General features: G+C 35.8%; 3 protein-coding genes across 4 annotated transcripts in view; 1 reads left to right on the plus strand and 2 right to left on the minus strand.

Moving 5' to 3' along the window:
* Window positions 1-324: 324 nt before the first annotated feature.
* Window positions 325-3,292, minus strand: LOC111496303 (tRNA (guanine-N(7)-)-methyltransferase-like). The gene is made up of 2 exons (XM_023146710.1): window positions 3,226-3,292; window positions 325-1,398 (listed from the first exon to the last, which is right to left on the minus strand). The coding sequence occupies exon 2, from the start codon at window positions 1,388-1,390 to the stop codon at window positions 632-634; it is 759 nt and encodes a 252-aa protein (XP_023002478.1). The 5' UTR covers window positions 1,391-1,398; window positions 3,226-3,292; the 3' UTR covers window positions 325-631.
* Window positions 3,293-6,339: 3,047 nt separating this feature from the next.
* LOC111496242 (protein CUP-SHAPED COTYLEDON 3) lies at window positions 6,340-8,728 on the plus strand. The gene is made up of 4 exons (XM_023146617.1): window positions 6,340-6,374; window positions 6,467-6,731; window positions 7,128-7,399; window positions 7,884-8,728. The coding sequence occupies exons 1-4, from the start codon at window positions 6,369-6,371 to the stop codon at window positions 8,475-8,477; spliced, it is 1,137 nt and encodes a 378-aa protein (XP_023002385.1). The 5' UTR covers window positions 6,340-6,368; the 3' UTR covers window positions 8,478-8,728.
* Window positions 8,729-8,781: 53 nt separating this feature from the next.
* Window positions 8,782-11,659, minus strand: part of LOC111496236 (coiled-coil domain-containing protein 150-like) — an 8,258-nt gene continuing 5,380 nt past the window's right edge. For both annotated transcript variants that reach the window (XM_023146611.1, XM_023146610.1), the window contains 4 exons: window positions 10,928-11,008; window positions 10,622-10,689; window positions 10,418-10,539; window positions 8,782-9,049 (listed from right to left, as the gene is read on the minus strand). In XM_023146611.1, the coding sequence (XP_023002379.1) occupies window positions 10,467-10,539; window positions 10,622-10,689; window positions 10,928-11,008 (222 nt within the window). In that variant the 3' untranslated portion in view covers window positions 8,782-9,049; window positions 10,418-10,466. The remainder of the gene's footprint in view (window positions 9,050-10,417; window positions 10,540-10,621; window positions 10,690-10,927; window positions 11,009-11,659) is intronic.

Raw genomic sequence — 11,659 nt, forward strand, 5'->3', positions numbered from 1 at the left:
GAAGTTTGAAGTTCATTCTGGATCAACGGTGGACGGAGAATATCAGAAATGGTTGAAGTTGTTCATTAGCCAGGTATGGGAAACAATGTGGCCGATGCTTTATCTCACATACAATGGAAGTGGCGCTTTGAGTTAAGATTGAATGCACGATTCATTCAAGACCAACCTTGGGGAGGTATATCAATGGATACTCAAACAGACGGACGAACAGAGATGGTCAATTGTGAGATCCAACATCAATTAGAGAAAACAAAACATTCCTTATAAGGTGTGGAAACCTCTCCCTAGCATATAGATTTTAAAACCGTGAAACTGACAACAATATGTAAAAAGTCAAAACAGACAATATCTACTAACAGTAGCGTTAGGCTGTTACATCAATCGAGGTATGGAGACATATTTACGATGTTTTGATATGAACTTTCCATACGAACAGTAATTCTAGCTCTCATCAAAAGTAGTAATAATTAGGAGAAAAACCTTTATGCCTAGCTCCCATTCGAAGTAAATCAGATCAAAATTCTAATAGCTTTCAGTAAAAAGATGAATGTAAAGTGCCTGAAATGTCTAGGGAGGTAAACAACTCATTGCTTCAATCAAATGCAAACCCAGAAGGCTCAATCCTTCCAACTCATGGTGCTGCACTAATACGTCTGTAAACTGCCTGGAATGTCTGTCCCTCATTTCTAGCAACCTTCTGCCCTTCCTCAGTTGCAGAACTCAACAGCTTCACGGCTGGATCTACCTCGAGCTCTTCCGCTGTTAGAGCTTCGAACAATGGGTGGTTTTCTAGACAAGATTTCATCCATTCTCCAAGCTCTTCCACATCTGTAATTGTGTAAATAATCCCTCCGACTCTCAGGGTATATGCATACTCGTCGAGCAAATGTGGACTGATCACGCGTCGGCGATGATTCTTCTCTTTGAAATGAGGGTCCGGGAACAAGAAAAACATTTTTGATAGTTGAGCTTTTTCGAAGTAGTTTGGAATGTATTTCATGGAATTTGTTCGAACTACCGAAACGTTTTGGTACTGGCCAGGATTTGCTACTCTCAACGCTAAGATTCGTTCCTTAACGTATTCGGTGACTTTATCTCGAAGTTCCATTCCGATCATCAAGGTTTCAGGGAAAATGGTTGAAAGGCTGATCAGAAGACCTCCAAAACCACAGCCAATATCAGCAAATTCAATCTTTTTGGGTCTATGTAGCTGATCATTTGAAGGGAACAGTTGAGGGTAATGAAGGGAATAGTCAACTTCACTGGGGCAGATTGGTATTGGGAAGTGAGAGTCGCTCAGAGGGTTGCTGTGCGCTCTAGCACGGTAGAAGCGCTTCCGAGGCAGGCCCGTTGACTTGCTGATAGTTGGATTAGCATCATGTTCCAACATGTTTAATGCTGCAAGACCACATGAAACACAAGTTAATAGAGAAATCCGACCTACTATGAGAGACTTACAATGAAAAGAAGTTCGGACCCAGAAATTCGTAGCAATCACAGTCATACAAGTGTAATCATCCGGTATGAAACTTAACGAGTGCAGAAATAGAAACTATGCGGTCTCACGTATAATAGTCGGGCCGTTCCGTTAGAATGAATATTCATGAAAAGATACAAATATCACAATTCTTGTATAAGGGGATCGTGCTAATAATGTAAATATCATAAACTGAATATTGGTCGAAGTATTTCATTAGTTTCGACTAGCTGTCCCGAATTCAAGTTAGAAGGCAGGCTCACTACAACATAAGCCAAACAATCAAACAATCAAACGTTTTTCTTCGGAGTTCTGACCATATGCAAGGAAACCATTTATCAAGGCATTTAAGAACCTTTATTTTGTAAGAACCTTTTCAGGAGGAGATGAAATAGGACCCAGATTTAAACTGCTGAAAATCCTTTTTATACAACAATACTTCAAATATGCAAAGTCTGTTCTCTTAGAGATTGCAGATAATAACATAAAAATGCTCTAAACACCTTTAAGTTGCTATATTTGGGCACTTTTCAGAAGAGAATCATCTAGTCTCACATATAGAAGTACAATCCAATGCAACTGGAAGGCCTTACCCAGACCAATGGTTCGTAGACTCGGAGTCAAATTCTTGAGTCCTAAGGCCCTATGCCTAAGTGTCGACTTTAAACCCCTTTTTCTCCTCCTTTGTAGCTGATTCCAAAAATCAATATGCCATAAAATAACAAATAGGAGGAGAAGATCAAGCATGTCTTGCATCTTGAAGAGAAATGAAGATTGAGGGACAATGTAAAAGCACAAGCCCATCACTAGTAGATATTGTCCTCTTTGGGCTTTCCCTTATGTGCTTCCCCTTAAGGTTTTAAAACACGTCTACTAGTGAGAAGTTTTCACACCCTTATAAGGAATGCTTTGTTTTCCTCTCCAACCAATGTGGGATCTCACAATCCACCACCCTTGGGGGCCAGCGTCCTCGCTGGCACACCGCTCGATGTTTGGCTATGATACCATTTGTAACAGCCCATGCTCACCACTAGCATATATTGTTCGCTTTGGCCCGCAGTCAGCCTCACGGTTCTAAAGCGCGTATGCTAGGGAGAGACTTCCCCACCCTTATAAGGAATGCTTCGTTCTCCTCTCCCATCAACATGGGATCTCACATACAAGAATTTGGAAAAACCCACCAAGAAAACAACAACTAAGGCTTAGTTTGATAGCCATTTTGTTTTTGAAAATTATGCTCATTTTCTCCCCATTATTTGTTAAGTTCTACATGTACCTCCAAAATATATTTGAATTCTAACGTCAAAAAGGTAGACAATGAAGTAAAAGGAATCTATTGGGAAAAATCGGAAGCAGTGTTTATAAGCTAAATTGTCAGAAATAGAAAACCAAGACAAAATGGTAATCAAAATGGGCTAACTATCAGAAGAGGTAAAAAGCTCGATAGTAAGTATGTGAAGGGCTGGAACATGAAAGGATATCCCGAATATAACTATTATAAGCAACAGAAAGCAAAACAGTTCAAGGCGGCATTTCATCAAACACTTAGTCTGCATATCCATAAGAAAAGAATTTCTCAAACGATATGAAAACAGGAACGAATTGAAAACGATAAAACTCGAATCAGAAAAAAAAAAAAAGAAACAAATTAATCAGAAATCAACGAGCTCAGTCAAATAATCATGACGTTTTCTACTAGCAACGCATCAACGATCAAGAGAACAAAGCCAGAATACCAGAAGATTTACCCAATAGGTATCGCCAAATGCTGAAGCCTGCCGGAGAAATGGGTACCCGCTGCCGCCAAAAGTTGCGGTTTTTAGCGAAATCTTAGTCCTTGTTCTCAAATGGAGCCTGGGCTCGGAGCACTGTTAATTGTGGGCTTTGGCCCAACTATGACGCAAGAGAAACGGTTTGCTGGACCACATGTTGGGCCTTTCGAGCTCACCATTGGAGCCCATATATATTCCATAAAGATTTACGCTTTATTTTCTTAGTATTTATAGTTGAAATTAATAAAACTACTATTTTACCTAAAAAATAACTCTAAAATTTTAAAAATAAAAAAAGAATTTAAACTAAAAAAAAATCTAAAAATATAGTTGAAAACTGTTAGTATTTTGTTTAAAAAATATCATTGAATTTTTTTTAGTGCTTTAAAAATACCAACTTAAAATTTAAAATACTATGAAATTTTAAAAGTAAAATTAAAACTCTTTAACTTTATTAAAAAAAGTTTAAAAAAATTCTTACCGTTAATATATGAACGAAAATTGGGTATTTTTTAAAAAATTCAGTAGTATTTTTTGAAACGTGTTACTAACGATAAAAAAATATTAATATTGACGGTTTCAATCTAAAGTTAAGTATAAAAATAGTTTTAAACTTTATTTTTAAAGTTCAATGGTATTTTTGAAATATTTTAAAAAATGGAGGGTGTTATTGAAATTTTTGAAAATTGTTAAAAAATGTTTTTATTAATTTAGCATTAATTACAAGATTAACCCTATTTTAACTCTTAATTATAACTAAATCTCTCCCTATTCAATATTTTTAATTTAATTATATCCAATCAATTAGATATAAAATTAATATTTTTAAAATTTTTAAAATCAAATAAATAGAAGTTTATTGAAAATGTTTGCTTAATCCACCCTACTTAGTAAATGGTGTGTGAAAGTTCTCTATTTATAATCAAATAAATTACAAAGATATTAAAATAATAATAAATAAAAATAACTGCTTTCTATAAAATATCAAATATAATATATATGATAAATTATAATTTAGTACTAAATATCTTTACCTGTAACAGGTCAGTTACGAATATTATACAATAAAATTACTTATTTAACTTATTTTTATGAACATTCATTTCCCCAAAGCCATTTTCAAGGTTGCTTATCTACTTTTTATTTACTTTTGGATAATGTTATAATTTCAAAATTCAAGATTTGACCCTTAAATCTTAATTATTTGCTTAGCTACCCACAATTTTAATTGAATTTTAAATATCATAATCTCTACCTAAATAAATTATGGGAGTGCTTCCTTTTTAGTGACAAAGAATTAGTTAATTATCTCAATTAATTTACAATCAATATTAATATTAAGGATTTCCAATTAAGAAGGTTATTGATTGGGAGATCTATCTAATACCCATATCATATTATTAACTTTTGAAGTGTTCGACAAGTTTATCGATAAACCCTAAATGACCTAGTGTGTCGTTTTAGGGTTAGTTCTTCGTTTCTTCCTTGCTTCTAGAGCGTTGTCGTCTTCTCGTGATAAACATATTTCAACTACTTCTTATCAATTGAGCTGTTGATTACGTTGTCGTAACTGATGATTCATTCTTTTTCAAAAAAATAATAAACGAACGGTCAAGAACGTACAGAATCAAACATGTATCGTCATCACGTGTTCATCAAGCTATTGAATTGGTAGAAATTTTCGTAGCTGGCGTTTATCCAATGAAACAAGAAAAACTTTGTTTATTGTATTAGTTGCATAACAATATTGTCAAACATTGTATTACAAGGGTTATGTCACATGAAATAAAAAAACTTTATGTTAAAATTTAAATGTTTTTCAAGAATAAATGGTTATTTGGAACAAATAATTATGGATTTTTTTTTTTAATAAAATGATATGTTTTAAAAATTATTATATAGTTTGGCTGGAAAATCTTGTCTCATGAAGAAATCTATGTCTTTTTTACTGTCAGAATCTAATTAATTATAAACAATATCTCATAATTGTTGTTGAAATTCAGACAAACATGTGTTTGATATTTAAGAATTTGATCAAGACAGGACATTATTCTTAAAGAAATTTGATGTTTTTAAGATTAAGGCTTAGATTGAGATTAACGTAGCTTATAATCGTGTTTTTACGACGAACATGCTATAAAAGAGAAATAGGAAAGTTTTAATTTTATACGTGAAAAAGTATGTTATAGAAATAAAATTTATTTGGATAGGAAGAACACGACTTGGACGATAAAAAAAAATAAAATTGTACACGGTTTCTACATTCTTGTAAGAAATGTCTAGTGTCTGACTCTGATACCATTTGTAACAGCCCAAGTCCACAGCTATTAGATATTGTCTGTTTTGGCCCGTTACATATTGTTATCAGTCTCATGGTTTTAAAATGCATCTACTAAGGGGAGACTTCCACACTTTTATAAGGAATGATTCGTTCACTAATTCAACCGATGTGGAATCTCACCGAGTGTCGAGAAAAGCTTTAGAATTTTGATGAACTGAATGAAACTTATCGAACTTACCTCTCTGCAATTCGAGAAAATAGTTTATATATAGCTCAAAATTAGCGTTTTTCTTGAATCCTTAGGGTTATGATGAAAGAAGGGTGAGTTGCAGTTGGTAAAAATTACACATGTCCTCGCTAGTACATTACCCAATGTCTAGCTTTGATACCATTTGTAACAACCCGAGACCACCGCTAGTAGATATTGTTCGCTCTGGATCATTACGTATCATCATCAATCTCACGTTAGTTACATGAAATTAAATGGTTATTAGACGGGAAACCAGAATATATAATCTCTCTCTCCAATTCGTGACACGTACGTAATGTTTTTTTTAGTTCAACAACATGTATCAGTGTGAACACAAATCTCTCGTGCTTTAGTTAATGATATCAAAGCTATGGTCGGGTTAACTTTTTCCCGACCGACAAAAGAAAAAAAAATCGAAAAAAGACTTCGACAAAGTATTATAAACAAATTATAGCTTAGGTGAAAACTTGAAGAACACACTCCCACTAGTTGTCTTCTTCTAAGAAGGTTAAATTCCCATAGATTTCTTGCATTACATGCTCACCAAGAACCCTAAAACAAGCAAGAGTTTGAGACTCCATCTTCTCCATGCAAGTTAGCTCTTTCTTCTCTCTCTCTTTCTAGCATAAAATGATAGTAAGTTTTATTGATTTAACGTTGTTGTTGTTGTGTTTCGATTTCTCGAGGTATCGAGCGGTGATAATTTGGGGACGGAGAAGGACGGAAAAAGGTCGGAGGTGATGAAGAAGAATACTGTGGCGGAATCAGATCGTAATCATCAAGATCATGCACAAGAGCAAGATCAAACGTTGCCTCCTGGGTTTAGATTTCATCCTTCTGATGAAGAGTTGATCACGTATTATCTTTTGAACAAGATATCAGATGCTAATTTTACAGGAAGAGCGGTTACTGATGTTGATCTCAACAAATTTGAACCTTGGGAACTACCAGGTGATTTCTTGTTTATCATCCTCGAGTTTCTGGTGAATTAGGGTTTGTTCGAAAACTTTAAATTTTGATCTCGAACTGTTCTTAAAAATTGTGATCTTATGAACTATCACTTTTGTTTCATTAGATCTTAACACGTTTGGCCGTTGTTATATTATTTATTTTTCATAAGACGGGGTTTACTTGCTTAATTTTCAAAAATTAAAAAATAAAAAATCAGACAAATTTGAAATTTAGAGATTAAAATATATAAACCAATTAGACTAAAATTACTGCATGGAAGCTGTTTAAATCAGAAGTATTGTTATAAATATCAGACTTAGGGCTGTAAGGATTAGGGTTTGCATGGAAGCTATTTAAAGCTGAGTATTAACGTTATTATTGTTGATTTTCAAACAGGGAAGGCTAAAATGGGAGAAAAAGAATGGTATTTTTTCAGCCTTAGGGATAGAAAATACCCGACCGGAGTTAGAACAAATAGAGCCACGAACACAGGCTACTGGAAAACCACGGGAAAGGACAAAGAAATCTTCAATACTGATACTTCAGAGCTGGTCGGGATGAAGAAGACGTTGGTGTTCTATAAAGGAAGAGCTCCGAGAGGAGAGAAAACTAATTGGGTTATGCATGAATATCGACTTCATTCCAAAACCGCTTTTAGAACAGCTAAGGTAAATACTTTTTATTAAAAAAAAATAAGTTTCTTATTATTAATTTTTCATATTTTTGTTATCGAAAGTGTCTGAAACTCTCATGTTGATGTCAAATTCATAAACATATGAAAATATCGAGATTAGGAATTTTTGTACAACCACGATGATTTATTTGATATATAATTATTAATTTTTTTATAAAAAAAATTGATATAAAATATGTGAGATCCGACATGGAAGAGGGAGAAGGGTGTGGTAACCTCATCCTAGCAAACCTGTTTTAAAACCTAGATGGAAAGTCCGAAGAGGACAATATCTGTTTACTGTGGACTTGAGCCATTACGAAAATCGAATCAAAATTCCTATTTTATGAGTTAAATCGTAATCAAAATTCCTATTTTATGAGTTAAATCTCATCTTGTATTGTAATCATTTGAAAAATCATGTTTTTGCCTCTTTTTTTAGTCCCTTAATTGTGATTTTGATTGGGCTCTTAAAACAGGACGAATGGGTGGTTTGCCGAGTATTCCAAAAGAGTGCCGGACCCAAGAAGTATCCTCCAAACCAAACAAGAGCAGTGAATCCCTATGTCAACCTTGAAATTGCCCCTCCTCTTCTTCCACCACCCCTCATGCAGCTCGGAGACCCTGCTGCTCAATATGGCTATGGGCGTAACTACATCACCGGCGCAGATCTGGCCGAGCTCAACCGAGTCCTGAGAGCCGGAGGCGGCGGCAGTGGCAGCGGAGGATCAACTCATGGTATCAACTTATCGATGCAACCCCAGTTTAACTATCAACCTGCCGGAGGTTGCTTCACAATATCCGGGTTGAATTTAAACCTTGGAGGAGCTTCATCGCAACCAGTTTTGCGACCGATGCCGCCCCCAGTCGCAGCACCGATGAAAATTGGCCAACAAGACATCGGTTCGTCTGTCATGGCAGCTACCATGGCTAATTCATCTGTGATTGCAAGCGCGATCGGTCCTGAAACTGCATATGGGGCGGAGATCAGCAACAATGGCAATGGACCTGGCAACAGATTTATGAACATGGACCATTGCATGGACCTGGAGAATTACTGGCAAAACTGGTAAAGACCGCCAAGCTATGCATACATTTCTCAGTAAACACTGAAGAAGTTGTTGCAGTCATAGAGATAGTTCTCCCCTTTTCCCTTTGTTACGAGTTTTCACAAACCCGCCTTTCTTAGTCGATGTGTAACTTTTAACTCCGAGATTGGAGTCTCTAGTTGTTTCTGTAAGCAGTCGGAACGAGGATGAACCGAACCAAAGTTTGTTCTTTTCAGGACTTCATAATCAATAGCTGAAAGACCCCTTCAGCAGCAAAGTCACACAAGCTGCTAACATCACACTGATGGTAGACTTGAACAGAGCGGAGTAACGAGAAGAAAATTTGAAATAATTTATTCGACTTCGCAACTATTTTACAACGAACAAAAAAACTTACAACTCTGGCATCATAGTCATAAACATGGAAAACAAAATATAACTTCAACGTCTAAACTTCTTGGGTGTATCTAGCAGCGGGAGTGATGATCATGGCTAACAACCGACCGAGACTAGGTGATGAAACTGTAAGAGCTTCGAAAAAATATCAGACTTCTAAGTTTCAGATTCCTAAAGAAAGCCAAAGATGTCATGTCCACCTGCGGAGAATCGAAATACGATTATATGTAAGTGATGTACTCACTAAGAGCTTAAATGATAGCATCAACAACTGGTTTACCCACGGGACGATAATGGAGACGACATAGCAATCACATTGCAATTTTACATTTTCTAGTGCCATAAAATCGAGCATCGTCTTTAGATTTTCTCATTTGCTACTGGTCATGAAAACTATCACAATCAACAGAATCCATATACTTTATCACAACAGAATTATGACTGAAAAACAAATGATCACTTCAGCTGCATCAACATTCATATACCCGGAAGTTGGAAAATTTCCTACCAAATTTTGCTAATTGTGATTATCCTCGTATCTCTTCGTTTTGGAACCAAGAGATGGGAAGATTCAAATGAGGTTTTCCAAACGGAAGCACTTCACTTTTTCCAGTCGATTAAAGCTTGCTTTCGCCGGAGATTTTTGTCCAATTTTCTCAATTACTTTCTCTTACTTTTCTCCAATGTTGACTAGCGGTTTAGGGATTTGTTCAGGGATGACCCCTCTCTCTTGATTGGTGGAAGCCACTCAGTTAGGGGCAACGTGGTCTCTCCATGTTTCCAAATGTTGTTTTAATATCCTGAACATTAGGAACAGAAATAAAGGTTTCATCGGCTATATGCCTCCAGAGGTTTTTATGGGGAAACTGAAGAAGACAACTGATGGAAGAGAGGCGTTATGAGTATGTATGTTAAAAAAAGAAGCTAGTACTATCACTCTTAAGTTCATACATCGAACAAATCTATTTTCTTATAGCCTACAAGCGCTATCTAGTGTCTTCATATGATAGTCGTTAAGAGTTGCAAAGTGAAAAGAAAATGTTCTTGATAAGACATTGCAATTCCAATATGGCTGGTCTGCAAAGGGAGCTCTAATAATCGTGAAGATAGCATGAGGAGAGTTGTAAAGGTCACTAGAGGGAGAGAGTGGTTTGAATTAAAACTCCATCTTTTATAGCTGTAGCATGAACAGAAAGTGAGTTGAATTATGTCTCAAGCACCATATGGTGGGACTGCTCACAGGATTAACTCCTTTAACAAGACGTATCGGGTTGATTTCAGGACCTGTTTAGAATGACCTTCATTCCAAACACTTCAATATGCGATGAGAAGCATCCAAGCTGCCATGTCATGCTAAGTAAGACAAGGTGAGACTGAAAAAGGCATTCCTCACAGTTGCAAAAATACCGAGTCAACAGTAAGGTGGCCATGGCTATGAGAACCAATCAAGTAACGATGGTGCAGTATCACAATGAGTTCTTAAAATATACCACCTCACATAGTAGTATAAATATGGAAAAAGCAGATCATTTATTATTCTAAGCATAAATGTTAAAGATAAAGCAAACCTTCAAAAATTCGTCTCCAACAGAGGACCAGCAAATGATGTTACAAACTTTACTTGCCAGAAGTTCCCTTTTTGGCCTTACGACGTGCATGGTTGGGGCGGACAGGCTTCCTAGCCTTTTTACTGCACAAAGATATATTATTCCCTCAAGTGCCTCTATCAAAAGGAGTATACATTTGATACGGTAGAATGAAAAAAATCATACCGGGAAGGTAGACAGCAACAGCAAAGACTGAACAATATTAATATGGGTAGGACCAACAAGGCCGAATCCTGGATTGAGTCAATAGCAAAATATCAACAAATTTACTAAAATAAGATGTAGATTTACTGGTAAATCCTATTTTATCCCAGAATTTTCACACTTGTTTCATTTTCGTCCTTATACTTCAAATATAGTTTAGTCCTCAAAATAGTTTAGTCCTCAGATAGAAGTGTGAAACTTCACATAGTTTGAAACCTAGCATCAAACATCTTTTTACAAGGTCATATTTTCTAGAGTAATACAAACCAAGAGCCACTCGAACTCTTTAGTAGCAACCGCTCTTGTAATGTCATGTCTGTTGAGCACTTCCTGGATGGTGTATTTAACCTGAAGTAAACATAAGAACTTCATAAATCATACCGTAGGCAGAAATTTTTGGTTCCTGGTAGCACAAGAATAATTATTCCTGCTGGCGAGCTCAGCAGCTTTCAGCACAATGAGACGTTGTATGCCATATGCTAATCATTTATGATACAAAGCAATTTGAGATTGAAATGTTATCAGCCACATGATTTCTTAGGTCAAGACAGTTTTCTGATACTATACTTGGGCGACTTGAACAAGTTGGACAAAGGTTTAGCAACAATGACCAGCAGACCTTATTAAGGGTATTTTTTTCTATTTCTGAAATAAAAATAAACTAATCTCAAAAGAAAGTTTTAAGGTTCTCACAAACACCATCATCTCAGAAGTTAAAACCGACACTAAAGATTCTGTAAGAACAAGATCTCAGAGAACAGGAATGAAACCTTATGTTCATATTTCCTATCAACTTCACATATTCCATTCCATCCATGCTAAGAAATGAGTTTTAAAGTTTCCAAGAAATGCTTTTCAGTTCCAGGTCCCGATTGTTGGTTAGCTAGGGAAAGGAAACTCCGATTCGTTGAGTTCTCTGCTAATGGCAAATTCCTTGTCTCTCCAAGTATATATATATATGTATATATAATGTTTTTTTTTTTTTTTTTTTGGGGGGGG

Source organism: Cucurbita maxima, unplaced genomic scaffold (genome assembly GCF_002738345.1).
Source record: "Cucurbita maxima cultivar Rimu unplaced genomic scaffold, Cmax_1.0 Cma_Scf00022, whole genome shotgun sequence".
Classification (NCBI taxonomy): Eukaryota; Viridiplantae; Streptophyta; class Magnoliopsida; order Cucurbitales; family Cucurbitaceae; genus Cucurbita; species Cucurbita maxima.